Genomic DNA, 21,401 nt, shown 5'->3' on the forward strand with positions numbered 1-21,401 from the left:
AACTTGCACGAAAAAATCTTGAAAATCAATACACACCAAAAGAAAGGAGTCCCATGCCACATGGTGCATTGAATACCATTATGGTTTAGTGTTTTCATCTAGGGGTAAAGCTCAATAAGAGACCTGAGACCCAGCGTGTGAGCTATGTTATAGTGAGTGAAGCCAGCAGCCAAAAAGAGCTTCTCCCAATCAGATTCAGTACGCTCTTTGCCAGTGAGGCAGACCATCATCAACATATCCCACATCAGTTGGGTTTCACTTGACTTCTTGTCTATCTTCTTCTTCTTGTTATCAACACACACAACTATATCTACGATGATAACCTTGCCATCTGACCCTCCATTTTTGCTCACAATTGCTTCTCTACACCTCTTCAATATCTTCACACTTTCTTCATCACTCCAGTCATGCAGAATCCACTGATCAATATTAATTGTCATACATTAATTAATTAGACACCCATGTGTCAGTATATATATTATATAATGATAAATACACACATTTACACTTTTACTTATGAGTTATGGCTCTAGAAAAGAAAAGGTGATTATGATATACGGTACTTACTTTAATTTCTGCAAAAACCCATATGAAATTGTGCTGGACAATATTGTACTATACTACTGTAATAAACCCTATTAGATGGGATTGTATTGCATTTTGCCGAGTTTTTAAGACGCTTTAGCACAACTTAAAAATGTCGTAATTTAGATCCATATATGCGGGGAATACAAATAGAGTCTAATCTAGTACAATTAAATATAGTCCAGTCTAGTCTGGAAATAATTAATTCATTCAGTGATACGTACCTTGAGGAAAATTGCATTAGCTGGAGGTATTTCATCAAACATGTCTCCTCCAACAAAATCCAAGTTGTGAGTCCCTTGCATGTCAGCAACAACATGTGGGAGATCAAACACAGTGCAATTTATGTTTGGGAATGCATTGGCAATGGCCTTGGCCATGGTTCCAGTACCACCTCCTACATCAACCAGAGAATCGAAACCCTCAAACACTCCTCTACACTCTTTGATCATGGCCTTTGCAAGCAAGTGTGAGTCAGCCTCCATTGCCTCATTGAACAAGTTACCAAACCTTGGCTCATTAGCAGCCAACTCCCAAAAGGGCCTCCCATGTTCCATCTCAAATGCGGTACTGGCAGCAGGAATGTCAGTACCATTCTGGAGCCAAGTGCTCATTAAATGCCATGGGGCAATCACTACCGGGTCGAGTATCATGAGCAAAAACGGCGTCGTGCTTAGTGGCCCGCCCTTGAGGAGAAGCCTTGACGCGGGAGTGAGGGTATACAAATCTTGCTGTTTTGCAAAGAAGTCGGAGTGGACTAGGATGCGCATGAGGCGTTGGACCAAGTGAGCTTTGGAAGGGTGGAGATTTAGGGCAGCAACAAGGTTGGAGAGAGTTATGGGTTGGCCATGGTTGTGAATCACATCTGGGATGCCTAATTGGACTGCACATTTTAGTGACATGGAGTTTATAAAGTTGAATATGTGATTCCACACATGAGCTTGAGCTTGAAGAAGCTCATAATCACTTGTAGCACCCACTTGATCACCATTACTCAAACCCATGTGTATATATATGTAGCTCAAGATCAAGAGTGTATCGATGTTGTTTGATATATTCTTGTAAATATTCTGAGAACATGGATACGAGGATCGGTTTATATAGCTGTTGCACAACCCAGACAAAGTAAGAAAATAGTAGGGTAAATTACAATTTAATATCTCAACTTTACCTAGAATTTCAAGTTAGTATCTCAAGTTTAAAAAATTACAATTTCATGCTTCAACTTTCATTTTGTTTCAAGTTAATACCTCCGTTAGTCTTGCCGTCAAAAATGCCGTTATCTGATGACGTGGCACACCATTAAAGATTTCATTTCAATTTAGTACTTCAACTTACCATGTTTTTCAAGTTCATACCTCAAGTTAAAAAACTTGCAAATAAATAAATATTTTTCAGTTTTTATCTCAACTTCACCCCAATTTTGACCCATCAAATCTTCATCAAAATCAACAATTTTATACTCATTTTGAAGCTATGAATCTCCTCTTTATAACCATATAGAAATAATTCAAAAAGAAGCTATGAAACGTGAAAGAAGTAGTCACAAATTAGGCTACCCGAAATTGTCAATTTGTTTGGAAAATTTGGCACTTTCGAGTAGCCTACTTTGTGACCAATTATATTGGATTTCATAGCTCTTTTTTGCATGATTTTTATATGGTTGTAAAGAGGAGATTCATAGCTTCAAAATGAGTATAAGATTGATAATTTTTGTAGAGATTTGATGAGTAAAAAACTAGGGTGAAGTTGAGATAAAAACTGAAAAACATTTATTTATTTACAAGTTTTTGAACTTGAGGTATGAACTTAAAAAATATGATAAAGTTGAGGTACTAAATTGAAATAAAATCTTTTAGTAGTGTGACACGTCATCAGATAACGGCTTTTTTGACGGCAAGACTAACGAAGGTATTAACTTGAAACAAAATGAAAGTTGAGGCATGAAATTGCAACTTTTTGAACTTGAGGTACTAACTTGAATTCCAAGATAAAGTTGAAGTATTAAATTATAATTTACCTAAAATAGTATTATACTTTATACTATATTAATTTCATGCATTTTAAGAATGTTCCTAATTTGAGATTGATAATGATGGGATGGATCCTGAAGGAATTGGTTTGATTTAGTCAAGTTGAAATAACTAAAGGTGGGTGCTATTCGCACTTTCAGACAACTTCATTTCTTTAGAGGAGCGCAAATGAAATTTTTTTGGGTAAGACGAATTCCGTCACTTGGTATAACAATGATGAAGGGTGTGTCCATATTTTTAGACCATAGTATTAATAAATATACATATGTTATATAATTGTTGAACAATCTAGTTAGAAGGATCCTAGAATTAGGAACAATACCATGAGCTATTATTATTTACTCTGGAAAACGTTAAGGTTTAAGGCCTGACAATACTGCAGGAGGCCATGGACGGAGCCAAGGGGGTCTTTAATTTGTCCACGTGCATATATAATTACATATAATCAACTAAAGAAAAAGCAAAGGGATTGTATAATTCACACAATAATTCACATGAATCATGCAAAAGTCATCGATCTATATCTGGCCAAAAGGTGATTAATAAAATACATATATTCAGATCCAAATAGATTTTTTTTTTACATAAAAGGAAAGCGAGTAGTGCAGGCCAAATCAGCAAACTAGCAAAGCATGTTTTTCTTTTTAGGTTTATTCAAAGTAGAGCAATGAGCGCAAGTGTGTTACTGTAGTACGTTTAGTGTTTTTTTTTTTTTTTTTTTTTGAAAAAAATGCATTTTTAGTTATTTTATTTTACCTTATAATCAATTTTGATGTTTGTGTTTTCAAAATTATTAATTTGGTTCTTGTGTTTATATTTGTAAGTAATTTTAGTTCATCATCACCAAAATCATTTTTTTATTGGGCATAATATGTGAAATCTACCACAAATTTGCTACCACAATTATTAATAGTGGACTAAAATGACTTGCAAACATAAATACAAAAACTAAATTAATAATTTTGAAAATACAAAGACGAAAATTGATTGTAAAATAAAACAAAAGAACTAAAAATGCTTTTTTTTTTTTTTTTTTTTTCGGCCAGTAGTACCGTAGTACGTTTAGTTTAAATAACTAAAATCAATAAGAACTATTGTTCCCGACAGTTTTACTATTTATTGGAATAATAAAGCTTATCTTCTTTTTTTTGGGTATTGTGGCGGGCCTAAGCCCAGAAACAAAGACAGCTACACAAAGCTAGATAGCCCTGGCAGTGGCTACATGAGTAGCGTCATCAGCCAGAAGACTTAACAAAAGGGAAGGGGGGAATCAAGGACATGAAAGCCCAAACTCAAATCAAAACTGATAATGATATAAGTTTATAGTATATTATATAATTAAGCAAGTGTTGGGTCATTAATGGAGTTACTATAACCGTCGTTTATGTTGTGAGATAAGAATAAGATATATGATTTCTAGATTCGATCAGATGAGATGAAGCAGAGCCAAAACATCTTTTGGGTTATAATATTTATGATGGGAATCGTGAATTGTGTGATACCCATGATGACAATTAAATTTTGGGGGATAAAAACGTTTTTAGTTGCTGTGTTGTACTTTGAAAACATATTTGGTCGGTTATAAAACTTCTTATTTGATTCATGTATTTTATGTTATTTGTAATATGAGAACAATTTTAACAAATTCAAAATTTACAATTTTTTTTGAAAATCAAATTAAAAGTTATATACATGAATTTTTGTCAATTTTAAGTAATATTGCGAGTTTATACAAGTCATTAGTTTTAGTTTGAGAAATATTTTATGGATCAAATATGAAATTTTGAAACTACATAAACCAAATTTGTTTGGGTAAAACACAAAAACCAAACTTCTTTTTAAGAAAAATGATAGCAAGTAAATTGGTTTCCTATTGATCAGATTTTGGATAAGCTAACTACAATTAGTGCATGTAGACAACAAAACTCTCATAAAAATTAAGTAGATCTTTGGCCGGCCTGCCCAATTTTTTGTTGCATATGAATGCAAAAATTTAGATTGACGGAATTTAAGGAAATATAATTTATAGAATATCATATTTGGTCAACCAAGTAAGCTAGCGTACATGATGGGATTTAGATGCATAATTTATACCCCCTTCTTTTTTTTCTGTTTTTTCAATGCATCAATCTATATTCTATAAATGACTAATGGTTGTGGTGGTGGTAGTAGCAGTAGTGGTGGTAATGGTGTGGTAGTGGCAGTGAGGTGTGGGTGGTATGGTGAGGGCGGTGATGGTGGCAATGATGGTGGTGGTAGTGGTTATAACTTCTCAATCATTATCTTGAACGAATTTGAGGGCCGGGTAACAAGTTATGTGCAATACGAGATTAAATTTTAGGTGGCATAGTGAGACGTACATATAAACTTTCATGATATAAAGTGAAAAATTAATAACCCTAGTTGAAATCAAAAGGCATCAGTAATAATTAATAACCCTAGTTGAAATCAAAAGTTGAGATTTATGACCTTGCAAAAAAAAAATTTCCTATGGTGAATTAAAGAATTAATTTACTTGTTATATAAACCCAAACAAGAAAATTAGCATGTGTTTTTGACTTGTTTCTTAAATCTTATTTAGGAATTTAGATTATTTGCTTGTTTTTTTTTTATTATCTTAACCATGTAAAATAAATTCAATGACTAATGTAATTTCACTCACACCCAAAAATACTACGTACGAATATATTTCATCTTTTGTTTCATACCATTGAATAATAAATATCATGACTAAAATTAAAAATCAAAGAAAGCCAAATTGAGGATCTAGATCTTGTACTTAAATACTAAGTTTAATTTATCTATCTAAACACCTAAATCATGGGGATTAACTAATAAATGCATTAAACAGTTTTAATTTATTCTTTAATTTGCATGCATAGATTTAAAATTTGAAGGACAATTTTATGACACACACAAAGATTACATTGAGTATATATACAGGCCCCTTTCGTTGAAACATACCTCAATTTAGTGAAACTATTCAATTAAACATCCAAACCGTTATGGGAAAATTAGCCAAGAATGACCCTCCTCTAACCATAAAAACATATCCCTACTAGCACATGCAATTACTCTCGTGGACGGTAACCAAGCATTGATCTTGAAAAACCCCCAAGAGTCCTATAATTAAGTACATCAACAAGAACTCCTTCTGCAGCTAGACAAAAACTTGTGACATTATCAAAGGCAACTGCCTCCAAGAAATGTAAATTGCATTAACTTGATTAATGAACATGAGTACAAAGGACTCGATCATTACAAGATTCTAGATTGTAGGATCCCAATCCGGCAACAAGAAAGCAAAAAATATTATAATTATAAACCATGCATGTATTATTAATGCGACAACCAACTAAACGAGAACAAAAATACAGTAATGCTTAATAAATGAGGTAATTAATCAAGGATAAACCTCAATGAGAGACCTTAAACCCAAACTAGGAGTTATCTTATAGTTACTGAAGCCTGCATCAGAAAAGAGTTTAGCCCATTCTTTCTCATTCCTTTCTTTCCCTGTGGCCAACACCATCATCTCCATATCGAAGAAAAGTTGTGTCTCAGTTGATTTCTTATCTCCTTTCTGGCCCTCCACTATCATGTCTATGATAATCACCTTCCCTCTCTTGTCCTTTCTTGTAATTGCCTCTTTACATCGCTTCAGTATTTTCACACATTCTTCATCATTCCAATCATGCAATATCCACTGCTTGTCATACACAACCACCAATAATTTGAGACGTTAGAATACATGCAAATATCTTATTTATTGAAATATTGAGATTTATAATAGACTAAAATTTAAATAAATGAAATACAGTCACATTATTTAGGAAATTAACTAGTTTAATTTAAATAATAGATGCTCTAATACTTCTTACATTAACTATATAACTTTTCTATAGCGTGCTGTAAGTATTTTATCCAATTACCAACTAGTTTTTTATTTAGTGTATTTCTAGTTTGTTGAAAGAGATTTTACATTCAAATCTCCTATTTGGATAAAAAAACGTGGTACCTAAGCCGTTAATACTATAAACCCCTTCTCTTATTATTGAAATGGAAAATATTTAACTTACGAAATAATAATGGAAATATATTTAGATTGTTAGGGCAACAATTAATGAGTTAATTACACTTACACCCCCTGAGGTTTATCACTTTTTCACATACACCCCCTGGGGTTTCAATAATTACACATACACCCCCTGAGGTTTTAAAACTGTTGCATATAACTCCTACAAGAAAAATAAATAAATAAATAAAAAAGAAAATATTTGTATTCAGGTTAGACCTTACACCTTGAATAATCTTATTAGGCTATTTAATCCCTTAGCATGCTTTTTTGTATAAATTCTCATCATTTTCGTCTCACTATAGGGGGTTATATGCAACAGTTTTAAAACCTCAAGGGGTGTATGTGTAATTATTGAAACTCTAGGGAGTGTATGTGAAAATACGATAACTTCAGGGGGTGTAAGTGTAATTAACTCAACAATTAATATATGAGATTTACCTTCAACAAAATTGCATCCGCATGAGGAATTGCTTGAAACATGTCCCCTCCAACAAATTTCAAGTTGTGAGTTGCTTGCAGGTCAGCAACGACATGGGGGAGATCAAGTACGGTGCACTCCACAGTAGGAAATGCACCGGCAATGGCCTTGGCCACGGTTCCCGTACCACCCCCAACATCAACCAACGACTCCAACCCCTCAAACATCCCCTTGCACTCATCACCAACCACAAGGCTCGCCACCAGCCGCGCATCACTGGCCATGGCATCGTTGAAAAAACGTGCAACACTCGGCTTGTGGGTCCCGTAGTCCCAAAACGACATCCCGTTCGCCATGTGAAATGGCGAGGGATGATCCTCGTTTTGGAACCAAGTGCTCAAATGGTGCCATGGTTTGGTCAAGATGGGATTGAGAATGGCAAGCAAAAAGGGTCTTGCACTTAAGGGATGGTCCTTAAGGAGGAGCCTGGAAGCATGAGTGAGTACATATCCTTCTTGTTCCTCATTGTCAACACCAATTTGACTTTGAGTCAGCTTTTGCTGGCCAAAGAAGCCGGAGTGGACCAAGATTCGCATGAGGCGATGGACAAAACTGGCTTTTGATGGGTGGATTGGTAGTGAAGATATGAGCTGAGAAAGAGTGATGGGTTGTGTGCCATGTTTTTCAATGATATCGGGTATGCCGAGTTCAATTGCACACTTGAGAGACATGGAGTTTATGAAGCTGAAAATGTGGTTCCATAAGTGGGATTGAGCTTCGAGTAGCTCAGCAGCTGTACTCACTTCATTACTCAAACCCATGTTAATCAGTTTGTGCTTGGCTCAAGATATATTGCTGAAGATAATTAAACATGGATGAAGGTCGGTCTGTTTATATAGGCGTGAATCGAACGTACTGCCAAAAAGGAGAGAGATGGAAACTGAGGCAGCATGTTTTTAATTTCATATTAAACAAGATATATAGTGGTGGACATATTAATCCTTTCCCTAAATCTCTCACATGTTAGACGTGCACCTCCTGAAATGTTTGATTCGTTTGAATATTCATTCTTGTTTAGTTGTTTACATGGAAATAAAGTGGTGAAATAATTAAAAAAATATATATGATGTCTACCTCTGAGACCAGATTAATAGAATGGGTCAAATGATTCAGCATATATGACTATTGTGAATTGTGTGATGCGCATGCTTTTCATTTTTCCCGTTTACTTTTTTATAAACGTTTTTCTTTTTTTTGACCTTTTCTATGCTTTTATGTAAAACGTTTTTTTCCCCTTGCAAACCTTATGCATTGGTATGATAAATTTTTTGTTATTAAGGAAAATAGAAAGAGTAATGCTTATAGATTGTGTACATACCAAAATAAATTCCAAAATTTTGGATAATATCTTTTTTTTTTTTATTATTCAGGGAGGAGAGATCAAACTTGGGTGCAGTGAGGCAAATTCTCACAGTTAGATAATCAAATGGTTCCCGATTTAATTGTTTTTTTTTTTTTTTGCAAGAATCAAAGAACATCTTTGGTGGGGTCTTAATGAAAAATAGACAATTCAGCTATTGAGATTATACTGTGTGATGAGTCCAAAAGAGTGATTACTTTTTTGTCAACTTATTATACTAAAGTATCGACCGATCTACCTCCCTCGTGAATCGATCAACGAGGTTCTCTCAATTGTTGATAGTCACTTTGGATCATATCTTCTATGTATATACCAAATAATATTTGAGCACCTCCATATGTATGTATATACATATGCATACACAAAAAAATATGATCTAAAGCGGCTCTCAACTATGCAAATAAACTCATCAATCGATCCATAAGGAGATAGATTGATCGACACTTTAGATTTTCAACTACTAGATATAAGGGTATATTTTTTTTCTTCCACAATTTGATCTCATTGTAGAATCACACCTTGGAGTTAAATTTTAAATTTAACTCTTGAGTTTTATATGATAATCCAAAATTTGAGAATTAAAGCTTAAAATCTAGTGAAGATCGATCAATCTTTGCATGAAAAATACACAAAATTTAATCCCAAACCACTACCCCAAATTAAATATATATTTTTTCATTTTTAATTAATATTATTAATATAAAAAATATATATATATATTATAATATTTTTATAATGTTTTATATTATTACTATATAAAATATAGACAGCTAGTTTTGGACTATCTTCCCCTTTAGGTCAAATAAAACTTTTTAATCTTTAGCTATATTATGTGCTTTTAAATTAAAATTTATTTGTTAAATGACTTATAAGTATTAGGTTAACACATGAAATATTAGATAAAAAGTTGGCATTATTTTATATGAAAAACTTGTGTGCATGATTGTCTATCATGTAATTATAATATAGATAAATGATGAATTGATACTTTTAAAATATAATATTGATAAAAATATGCATATTATAATATAAATATAGAATTAATTACAATATGGTGCATGTTATGCATCCTATTTAATCTCTAGTGCACCAATTAATTTTATTTAATAACAAGGTAACTATCAGTTGCATTGCAGGAACGGGTGCCAGCTGACTTATTTTGAAATATGGTCAATTGCCATTGTATTTCTTATTTTTTTGTCTTTCTCTCTCTCTCTCTCTCCCCCTCCCCCCGCTATGTCTCTCTTCTCTTTCCTTTTCATCATCTTCTTGTTCTTCTTCTTCGCATACCTAGAACTTTTTTTTTTTGTCAAAAGATTTAGAACTCAGATCCATAAAAATTTAAAATTATGAACTGAAATTGCAAAATAAAAATGCAGACTAAAACTGTGACTTTTTGAGTTTGTTAACTGTGTCAGACAACTAAAACTGCGACTTTATAAGAGTGTTATCCATAATTGAAACTGCGAATAAAAAAATGAAACTGTGGTGAAAACTGAAACTGCATGTGAAAACTGAAACTTTTTACAATTAAATTTGTTTGCATAGTGCTGAAACTGTTTTGGGTTGGAGGTGAATTTATGTTATCTGAAAATTAAATTTATGATTTTGGGTGCGTTGATGTTACCTTAAAATTAAATTTGTAAAATTGAGTACTTTTAGCTAACTTTTTCAGGTGTGAGAACCTTAAAGTTAATGAACTCATAACTATATTAATAATACAATGTAGCATTATGAGAGTTATCCCAACAAAAAAACGTGTAAATTCGTACTATCGAGACTACATAGTAGTGGCGTTATTAAGAAAAGGAAGGTAAGAGTCGGACTTTGGCAGTAGGGTAATTAAGTTGTCCTACTACTGGAACTCTATAAAGTAGTGGATGATATTATTGGCAGACACGTCCCTAATGCATAATTTAAATAAGTACTTGTGGGGTAGCATATTCTCGAATAATTGCTTTTCATTTTTCCCGTTTACTTTTTTATAAACGTTTTTCTTTTTTTTTGACCTTTTCTATGCTTTTATATAAAACGTTTTTTTCCCCTTGCAAACCTTATGCATTGGTATGATAAATTTTTGTTAATAAGGAAAATACAAAGAGTAATGCTTATAGATTGTGTACATACCAAAATAAATTCCAAAATTTTGGATAATATTTTTTTTTATTATTATTATTCAGGAAGGAGATATCAAACTTGGGTGCAGTGAGGCAAATTCTCACAGTTAGATAATCAAATGGTTTCCGATTTAATTGTTTTTTCTTTTGCAAGAATCAAAGAACATCTTTGGTGGGGATATGATCGATTCACGAGGGAGGTAGATCGGTCGATACTTTAGTATAATAAGTTGACAAAAAAGTAACCACTCTTTTGGGCTCATCACACAGTATAATCTCAATAGTTGAATTTTCTATTTTTCATTTGTTGATAGTCACTTTGGATCATATCTTCTATGTATATACCAAATAATATTTGAGCACCTCCATATGTATATACATATGTATACACAAAAAAAATATGATCTAAAGCGGCTCTCAACTATGCAAATAAACTCATCAATCGATCCATAAGGAGATAGATTGATTGACACTTTAGATTTTCAACTACTAGATATAAGGGTATTTTTTTTAAGATAATGATTTTAAAGTCCAAATTTGGGTAGCCATTCGTTTTTTGGTCCAGCCATTTAAATTCAATTCTAAATAAGCCCATACACTACTTACCCGGTCCACATTATAACTTTTCCATCTATCTCCGTCTCTCTCCCAGTACTCCCTATCTAATTTCTCTCTCCTCACTTACGTACAGTACATCCTTCATTAATTCACTAAGCACTAGCTTTATATCACATTCATAAAATGGCTCACGAAGCCTTAACCATCGCTATTATATATCCTCTTTTTCTTTCTTCTTAATTATTTTCTCATGCACTATTTTCTGGCCCTTCAAAAGCCAGCTGCTAGCTACTCAGTTCCATCCAACTTACTAAGTACTTTTATTCACTAATCATCAGACCCCCCATTATAACTATAAAAGACACGTACATTTGGTACTTTTCTTCCTGGAGCCATAAATTCCCCTGTGTCTATGACTTTTCATGGTTCATATATCTATCTATTTTTTACCCTGTGTCTGTGAGTTTTCATGGTTTAGAAAATAGATATATATATATATATCTATCTATTTTCTGGTGCCCCTTTGGTGGTTGTTATATCATTTTCTGTTTTCTTGAATTTATATGATAGTTGTTGTTACTGTTTTCTTTCGCTGAACAAACTTTTTTTTTTTTTTTTTCCAGCTGGATCTCACTTTGAGGATGGGGAACTAATACAACTTGAATTCTGCTTCGAGTTTATACATTGCATGTGTTATTCAAGTATTACTGTTTGTCAATAACAATATATAAGTGAGGGTTATAGTTGTTACTGTTTATCAGTAACAATATATAAGTGATGACTATGGTTGTTACTGACAAACAATAACAATATGTAAGTAGGGCTATGGTTATTACGTACTAACAAGCAATAACAATATATAAGTAAGACTATGATTGTTACTGACAAGCAGTAACAATATATAAGTGGGGCTATAGTTGTTACTACTTGTCAGTAACAATATATAAGTGAGGGTTATGGTTGTCACTTTTTTTAATAACAATGCGTAAGTGGAGACTATGATTGTTAATGTTTGTCAGTACGTAACAATATGTAAGTGAGACTATGATTGTATATTTGTATATGTAAGTGGGGTTATGATTTGTATAAGTTGTCTTGTTTTTAAGTTTTTTTGCAAAGTAAAAAATTGAAAATAGCTATGTATTGTTTGACAGTGGCAATAAATAATAATTGTCACTGTTGATTTTTTTTTTAAAAGATGTGAAAAAGGTAACCCAAAAAAAAAAAAAAAAACAGTAGCGCTACAGTAACGCCGCTACTGTTGTTTTGTTAAAGTGGGCTGCTACAGTATTTCACTGTAGCGGTGGGTCTTAAAACAGTCTATTTTATGAAATGGACTTAAATAAACCCTTTTTTTTTTCTTCCACATTTTGATCTCATTGTAGAATCACTCTTTAGAGTTAAATTTTAAATTTAACTCTTGAGTTTTATATGATATGATAATCCAAAATTTGAGAATTAAAGCTTAAAATCTAGTTAAAATCGATCAATCTTTGCATGAAAAATACACAAAATTTAATCCTGAACCCTTTACCCCAAATTAAATATATATTTTTTCATTTTAAATTAATATTATTAATATAAAATATATATTATAATATTTTTATAATGTTTTATATTATTACTATATAAAATATAGAATTATAGATAACTAGTTTTGGACTATCTTTCCCTTTAGGTCAAATAAAACTTTTTTATCTTTAGCTATATTATGTGCTTTTAAATTAAAATTTATTTGTTAAATAACTTATAAATTATAATTTTTTTTTTAGTAATAAGGCAAATTCAGGAATTGGGATGGGGATAGGGATCCCATTCCCTATGTGTACCGATATAGGGATTAATATTTCTCGACTTGAACAAGCCAAGGATTGTGCGGCTATGGGGACTAAAAATAAATTTGGTTATGAGTATAGAGGTGGAAATTCATCTCTTCCCGTCCCATTGTCATCCGTAGGAGAATTTTTTCTATATAACCGGTACACCGTTATGTGGTATAATCAGTATATGTGTCATAATATAAATGAATATTATTAATATTATACCCTAAGAGATGGATATTTTGGATTAATATTATTAAGAAATGGATATTTTTGGATTCTCAAAAGTTATACCAAAAATTGAAGTTCACCTCATGGGAGTTAGCCGCACCCACCCAAAAAAAAAAAAAAAATGTATATATATATATAGATCATACAGATACGTATAATATATATTGATAGATGACTTAATGACAAGAAAACGTACATCACTATATAATAAAGTAACCATCACTAGCTGGAAGCATTATTTAGCTTAACCAATATATATGACACACGTACTAGTACAGTAGTACGTAATTAAGCTTGATAAACGATTCCAAATTATTGATACCAGAATAAAGTGCCTGCATGCACGAAACAGTTTATTCTTTACATGCTGCGCCATATGCAGAAGCAGATATATCATATATCCGATCAATTAATCAAGGATAAACCTCAATTAGAGACCTTAAACCCAAAATGGGAGTTATCTTATAGTCACTGAAACCTGCATCAGAAAACAGCTTTGCCCATTCTTTCTTGTTCCTCTCTTTTCCTTCCAGCACAACCATCATCAGCATATCGAAGAAAAGTTGTGTCTCAATTGATTCCTCATCTCCTTTCTGGTTCTCCATCATCATATCTATGATTATCACCTTCCCTTTCTTGTCCTTTCTACTCGTAATTGCCTCTTTACATCGCTTCAGTATTTTCACGCATTTTTCATCACTCCAGTCATGCAATATCCACTGCAATTTGTGAAGCTTATAACATCAAAAATCTCCTTCTGACTTTATAATAGTACGTATAGATACGAATATATATTAAAAAGATTTACCTTCAATAAAATTGCATCGGCAGGAGGAACAGCCTCAAACATGTCCCCTCCAACAAATTTCAAGTTGTCACTGCCTTGCAGATCAGCAACCACATGGGGGAGATCAAGTACAGTGCAGTCCACATGAGGGAATGCATCAGCAATGGCCTTGGCCACGGTCCCCGTACCACCCCCAACATCAACCAATGACTCCAAACCCTCAAACACCCCCTTGCACTCATCAATCACCACGCTCGCCACCAACCGAGCATCACTCGCCATGGCATCGTTGAAGAAATTGGCAAGACCCAGCTCATGGTTCCCGTAGTCCCAAAACGTCATACCATGCGCCGTGTCAAACGGCGTAGGGTCTTCGTTTTGGAACCAAGGGGTCAAATGATGCCACGGTTTGGTCAAAATGGGGTCGAGCATGGCAAGTAAGAAGGGCCTTACGGTCATGGGATGATCCTTAAGGAGGAGCCTGGAAGCATCAGTGAGAACATAGCCCTCTTCTTCCTCATCATCATCATCATCATCAATTCCACTCAGCTTTTGTTGGCCGAAGAAGCCGGAGTGGACCAAGATTCGCATGAGGCGGTAGACACAGCGAGCTTTTGATGGGTGGATTGGTAATGAAGATATGAGATGAGAGAGAGTGATGGGTTTGCCATGTTTTTTGATGATATCGGGTATGCCTAGTTGAATTGCACAATTGAGAGACATGGAGTTTATGAAGCTGAAAATGTGGTTCCATATGTGGGCTTGAGCTTGGAGTAGCTCGGTTGCGTGCTCTTTTCCAAACGAGTTTTGGTTGAGGAGTCTAAAGCTACTTAATCTTTCCATGTTCACTCTTAATGTGGCTTAAATCATAGAACAGAGAACCACCAGCTATATATAGGAGTAATGCTTGGGCTATGAGGAATGGGGGTTGAGGACCTTCGTATATATCCTCACAATGACCTTCCTATATCCTCACAATCTGATGTGACCACCAGTATTAATTCGACTGTGGCTTTTTTTTAAAGGAAAAATTTTAGTAAAAGAACTCCAACTATATTTATATTTTCAGTATCTTATTTTCACTTTTATTTAATTAAGGACTATAACTAACGAAGTGTTTCAATTAATGATATTTCGTCAATTCTGTCAAGTTCCGTTAAAAATTGATTATGTACTTGGCACATGACCAATTTTAAGGGTAAAAGTGTCTATTCTTATAAAAAAATAAAACTAAATAATTACAAAAAATAAAACTAAACTAATTAAACAAATAAAACTAAAACAATTATAATAAAATAAAATTAATTAATTAATAAACTAAACTAAACTAATTAAACCCCTCCCCATCCTCGTCGTGCTCCCCCACCCATCGGCCGACAATCCCTCACTCCACTGATAACGGAGGTGGCAGCAGCGGTAGCAACGAGACTGGTGGGTCAGCATGGTGCAGGGGTGGCGGTGATGGGAGATGAAGGGAATATCTTTTTTTTTTTACTTTTTAAAATTTATTTAGTTTTTTTTTAGGAGAAAAGACTTTTTTGTCCTTATAAATTGGTCACATGATCATTTTTAACAAAAATTTTGACAGAATTGATGAAATGCCTTTAATTGAAACAGTATTTCATTAATTATAGTCTTTAATTGAATCAAAATGAAAACAAGATCTTCCACTAAAAATAGGGGTATAGTTAGAGTCATTTTACTACAATTTTTCCTTTTTTAAAAATAAAATTCCAATTTAGTAGCTAAATAACATTAGGTTAACACATGAAATATTAGATAAAAAGTTGGCATTTTTTTATATGAAAAATTTGTGTGCATGATTGTCTGTCATGTAATTATAATATAGAGAGATGACGATTTGATACTTTTAAAATATAATATTGATAAAAATATGCGTATTATAATATAAATATATTAATAATACAATGTAGCATTATGAGAGTTATCCCAACAAAAAAACGTGTAAATTGTCGCACTATCGAGACTATATAGTAGTGGCGATATTAAGAAAAGGAAGGTAATTAAGAGTCGGACTTTGGCAGCAGGGTAATCAAGTTGTCCTACTACTGGAACTCTGTAAAGCAGTGGATGATATTATTGGGAGACACGTCAATAATGCATATAAGTACTTGTAGGGTAGCATATTCTCGAATAATTGCATGCAGTAGAAAGATAAAGACCCCAAACAATTATAGTTTCAGTTTTGTTGGCCATATATTATAATTTAAAAAGTAAAGTAAATTATCTAGCTAGATCACATGTTTCATGCTGATCACGAAGTACTACTATTTAAGGATCCAGATCCTCTCTTAAATATTATTTATTAATTATTTTCCTAATTTTTTAACTATGAGCATCTATTTTAATATGTATTGTGGCAAAAAAAAAAAAAGTTCTTATTTTTTTATTATCTTGCATCAAAATTATGTGGTTTTGGTGTAAGTCTAACATTCACACTTCCATCTTTCTCAAACAGTCAATCCTCCTGTAACCTCTCTTCTTTAACAGCATGTGAAAGTTTTGGATGCGTAGTGAGCAAACGGCCACTAGCAACGCCACCAGAAACTGGCGACCGAAGAAGCCGCCGATCGATTTGGAAAATGATGAACCCAATCTTATATAATCTTGTAAAATATGCTACAAAAGAGATGGATCAAGTTTTTGAGAGGACTGCAAAGTCCAGATTTTGAATACTTGATCATGCTTTCTTGTTCAACAATACTCATTACAAGAGATCTAGTAGCATTGCCATCAACAATTAGGCATAGAATTGTATGTCCCCAAATAAAAGCTTAAGTGACACACACATGAGTACATGACACAACCTCCTTAACTCATTTTTCGGAGCTCTTCACCTCTGGAACTAATAATAATTTCAATAGAATAAAGGGAAATTTTATAAAGATGATTATGCCAACACACATGTACAACTGCGTTATACACACTACACAGCTGGGTTAGACACATCAATATTTTGTATACCTCAACCTCCAACGTACTGAAACCTCTTCAATATTCCTTTGTATATACCTTGCATATATAGTTGCACTTCAAAGTTCCATTAATTTGTTATCAATTCAAAACTTGAATTTCTTGAAACCAGATCAGCCACCCGGCCACCTCTTTCATCCCCGTGGCCGGTCTTTGGTTGCATCGTTGGTGGTCATAGTTTTGCAAGAGAGAAACATTGGATAGGAGGATGACTATGTGAGAAAGATGAAATTAAAGTCTGAATGTTAAGTTTCTATCAAAACGATGTAGTTTCGGTCCAAATATTTAATATTTTTACTTCTTAAGAAGCCACAAGTTTTAGATAGATGGTCAGAATTAAAAGATTAGACAAATGATTAGGAGCGAATTAGGGGATCCAGATCCACTATTTATAATATATATGCTATATGTCAATCTATTGATCTTGCCTACAAAAGACCAATGTTGATCCTAATTAAGTTTCCAATAGTTATTAAGATTTGCTTAATCCAGCTTCTTTCCCAATCAGAGATTAAAATAATGCAAAAGATGCAAATGATTGAGATTAGAAATAATTCAATGACGCAAGAGGTTTTTATTTTGAAAAGTTAGGATAGGATAAATATCAAATGATGATAATTTTCAACAAAATAGATTGGACAAGTTTTTTTAGTGATTACACTATAAATCTCTCACATATTTAATATATGATTTTTTTTTTTTTTTGAATACAATGGAGGCCAATTTGTATAAGTTTTTGTACAAATAATTTTTAAATTGAGACTTAAAAAATATAAATTTGATCATTAAAATATAGCGTGAAGGAAGTCGGAAGTCCTATAAATAATACCTCATTATGCTTATATATACGAAATAATTTTAGTACGTGTTCAAAAGAAAAAAAGGTGTTAATAAAATATATGATTTAATTTTAATGTCTGGGGCCAGATTCAAATAGATTGGGTCAAAAAAGCACCATTGTGATTTGTGTGATACAGATACTCGTGCTTTCCATTTTTCCAATTTCTCTTTTTATAAATGTGTTTTAATTTCCCTTTTGCAAACCTATGTCACTATGGGCTCGTTTGGTACGTCGGACTGTATTGACTAATTTTTGTCGGATAGTATTAATCTGTTCCGGAGAGTACTGACTGTTTATCCAGAATATTATCAGGCGTTTGATACTGTTCCGGATAAACAGTTTAACTAAGTTATACTGCGTTTGGTGCTCTGTCAGATAGCAGCGGATCATACTATTTTTTTTAATTCTTTGATAACTTAGTGAAAATTAAAATTTATATGACACAAATTATTTTTGGCAAGATTCATACGACAAGATTTTTTTTTCTTTTGTTTTTGCCAAGATCTATAGGACAAGAGGACATGAGGAAATTCATTCTCATAATTGTAGAACTTAGGATCATACGTTTTACATAGTATATAAGCACATCTTTATTGAAGAAAAAATCATAACTTAATTCCCAAAAAAATGTAATAAAATGATCTATTGAATAAATTTAAAAGAAAAAATAAGAAGAGATAATTAGACATCATACATAGAAGATGAAATATATAAAGAAAGAGAAGAACAGAGAAGAAGCATATTGGAGAGAGTATAAGAGAGAGAGAGTGAGAGATGGATACCTGGAGAAAAGTGAAGAGAAGAACCTGTGGAGAAGATAGCAGAGAAAACCCTAGGGAGAAGAAGATGAAAATAACGCCTGTTGATTTTTAGCGTGTTTTTGTTTTCCCAATTTAAGCGTATATTATCTAATCCTAGGTGTGTGTGTTGTATTAGTTAGTCAGGTAAGGAGAGTATTAAAAGCCCAATTCGGTTTACATAGTCAGGTAATTAAATAATACAAGTGAACACCAAACAACTGACATAGACTATTTATTCCTATCCAGAGTCTAATACGATGTACCAAACATGCCCATGTGTTATAATAAATTTTCGGTTAATAAGAAAAATTAATAGAAATTATAGAGTGTATTTAATAGAAAGTTTTATGGACTTTTTTGGACTTTTGCTAGGTGATAAATTTTAATTGACTTTTATAGACTTTATATAGAATTTCATAGACTTCACATCAACTTTCTAGAATTTTATAATTAATTGGTAGACTTTCCTAAAATTTTGTAGAGTCTGGTAGAATTTAACAAACTTCTTTTAAAACAAATGCCTGAAAATAATATAATATCGATGAAAACAACATTGTTTGAAAAAATCGCACAATTGGGTTCGCATCTCCGATCTCTCTCTCTTCATCTTCCTGACGTGTAGCACGTCATGATGGTGCCAACAATCTGTGGTCATTGAGATCCCTGGCTTTGCTGAGGGAGGGAGGGAGAGAAGGAGAGAGAGATGAGTTGTGGCCATGGAACATTGAAAAGATGGGGAGAACCGAAGAACGGGGGTCGGGGATTGTTGCCAACATGGATGAAAATATCTGCTGAGATCTCCACAATTCAATCAAGGACATTTAAATGGGTCGTATACTATTTCTCTAAAATGAGTATAAGACGACATAATATTGATATAAATCGGCATAATTGAATAAAAATTTTCAAAATTATAAAAGAAAAAGAGGAAGAAAATAAAATGAAATAAAATTCAATTCTAAGGGCCAGTTTGGTATTGCTGTGGAGTAAAATAGCTGTGAAGTAAAGTCAGCTGTAAAGTAAAGCAGTTGAGTGTTTGGTAAACTATATTTTCAAAAGTGCTGTGAGTGCAAAAAACAGTATCAAAGTGTTTGGTAAATGTCAATATAAAAATAATGTGACTGTGTATAATTACTAAAATGGACATGATGCTGAAAGTGCATTTCACTTATTTGTTTGGTAAAAATAAAATGTTTTTTTACTTGTTTTTGAAATTTTTGACTACAAATTTTATTAGCATTAATTTTTTTAAGAACAACATTATTAAATAAGTATGCCTATTATTTTTTTAGGTATATTATAATTTTAATCGTATAAATAAAATATTATAATTAACAGTAATGCTACACTTACCACATTTTTATACCACAATTTCATACCATCTTACATGACATTCATACATTGGACACTACAAATTAAAAAATAAAACCTAAAAAAGAAAAATGAAATACCCTTCAAGTAAAATAATGACAAATCAGGTGGGATACAAATGTGAGAAAAAAATGTGGGACAATTAGCAATATTGTATAATTAATTATCACAATATAAAATATAACTAACAATGGATATATTTTTTAATTTAAAATAAACAAATAAAAATTATAAAAATCAATGAGGGTATTATGGGTAAAATAAAATATTCATTGTTGTTGTGAATCACTGCAGCTTTCAAAAGCACCTAGAAACCTGCTTTCTGTTTTTGCTGTGAAGAGTTGAGAATTGTGGGGAAAAACTGTTTTTTATTTTTTTACCAAACACCAAAACTGCTGTAGGTGATTGAGAATTGTCATCCACAGCAGCTTTTGGGTCCTTCACCGCAATCCCAAACGAGGCCTAATTAGACCAAAACTCATCAACTAACCCTAATTAATCAACAATCAACTAACAAAAGAACCGAATTTGACTAAACTTGTTTTTCACCGATACCCACTAAAATTGATATATCTATAAATTTGAAAATCAATACTTACAAAGTTTTCGATATTTTCATCATAGGTTGCCAAATGGGGTACAAGGCAATAGCGTTTGGCAATTAAATAAAAATACGTGTATAAAATGAATAATAGAAGGACTATAACATATTAAGGTATCCCTAAAAAAAGGGAAAACCAAAAAAAGGCCAAATGAAAAATTTTTTTTGGCCAAACTTTAATTCCTATGTAGTTTGTTGGGTTTTCATTAGGGTTTTTTTTTGTAAGTCCAAAGCAAAAAATACTTTGATTGGCTGGCGCACCTGCCAAAATACGGTGACTGACCGATCCACTTTAATGAGTCAAGCGCTCGGCACCATCACCGAGCACTCGGTACAACCCATTGAGCGCTTGGCATGGTCACCGAACACTCGACAAAATGCCACTATCATATGTAATTATCATATGTTGCAACTGAATGACAATTTCAGGGCTCTGTCTATGTTTTGGTTAAATTAACTAATTTTATGTCATATTTATCACTTAAGAGTACTCTCCTTTCAACATGTAATGAGTCGAACTTAAATAACAACTAATTTAAGTATTCAAAATAATGTAAAAGTGCACAACACATAGTCCAAATAACTAAAAAATAAACAATACATAAAATCGTCCTCGAATTGCAACATAAAGAAAACTACAATGCTATTATTGTTAAAAATGAAAACACATAGACCAAAGTGAAAACCCTTACAAACAATCAAACTAGAGGAGCAAAGTTGTGATTTGGCAAAACAAAACCACAACCT

At 32.7% G+C, this 21,401-nt stretch overlaps 3 protein-coding genes across 3 annotated transcripts; all 3 read right to left on the minus strand.

Moving 5' to 3' along the window:
• Positions 1-98: 98 nt before the first annotated feature.
• On the minus strand, positions 99-1,601 carry LOC147296651 (trans-resveratrol di-O-methyltransferase-like). The gene is made up of 2 exons (XM_086238984.1): positions 810-1,601; positions 99-419 (listed from the first exon to the last, which is right to left on the minus strand). Exons 1-2 carry the CDS (start codon positions 1,587-1,589, stop codon positions 99-101), a joined length of 1,101 nt encoding a protein of 366 aa, XP_086095110.1. The 5' UTR covers positions 1,590-1,601.
• Positions 1,602-5,798: 4,197 nt separating this feature from the next.
• LOC147296652 (putative O-methyltransferase 3) lies at positions 5,799-8,060 on the minus strand. Its single transcript, XM_086239290.1, has 2 exons — positions 7,135-8,060; positions 5,799-6,324 (listed from the first exon to the last, which is right to left on the minus strand). Exons 1-2 carry the CDS (start codon positions 7,933-7,935, stop codon positions 6,022-6,024), a joined length of 1,104 nt encoding a protein of 367 aa, XP_086095416.1. The 5' UTR covers positions 7,936-8,060; the 3' UTR covers positions 5,799-6,021.
• A 5,380-nt stretch (positions 8,061-13,440) lies between these two features.
• Positions 13,441-14,950, minus strand: LOC147296653 (putative O-methyltransferase 3). Its single transcript, XM_086234203.1, has 2 exons — positions 14,069-14,950; positions 13,441-13,979 (listed from the first exon to the last, which is right to left on the minus strand). The coding sequence occupies exons 1-2, from the start codon at positions 14,888-14,890 to the stop codon at positions 13,674-13,676; spliced, it is 1,128 nt and encodes a 375-aa protein (XP_086090329.1). The 5' UTR covers positions 14,891-14,950; the 3' UTR covers positions 13,441-13,673.
• Positions 14,951-21,401: the final 6,451 nt, after the last annotated feature.

The sequence above is a fragment of the Dryas octopetala genome, chromosome 1, assembly GCF_963921425.1.
Source record: "Dryas octopetala chromosome 1, drDryOcto1.1, whole genome shotgun sequence".
Taxonomy (NCBI): domain Eukaryota; kingdom Viridiplantae; phylum Streptophyta; class Magnoliopsida; order Rosales; family Rosaceae; genus Dryas; species Dryas octopetala.

Coding starts and splice junctions, on each gene's coding strand:
- LOC147296652 (XM_086239290.1), bottom strand. CDS start 7,935: ATGGGTTTGAGTAATGAAGTGAGTACAGCTGCTGAGCTACTCGAAGCT. Junction 6,325..7,134: donor CGGATGCAATTTTGTTGAAG/GTAAATCTCATA, acceptor TATGACAAGCAG/TGGATATTGCATGATTGGAA.
- LOC147296653 (XM_086234203.1), bottom strand. CDS start 14,890: ATGGAAAGATTAAGTAGCTTTAGACTCCTCAACCAAAACTCGTTTGGA. Junction 13,980..14,068: donor CCGATGCAATTTTATTGAAG/GTAAATCTTTTT, acceptor CACAAATTGCAG/TGGATATTGCATGACTGGAG.
- LOC147296651 (XM_086238984.1), bottom strand. CDS start 1,589: ATGGGTTTGAGTAATGGTGATCAAGTGGGTGCTACAAGTGATTATGAG. Junction 420..809: donor CTAATGCAATTTTCCTCAAG/GTACGTATCACT, acceptor AATATTGATCAG/TGGATTCTGCATGACTGGAG.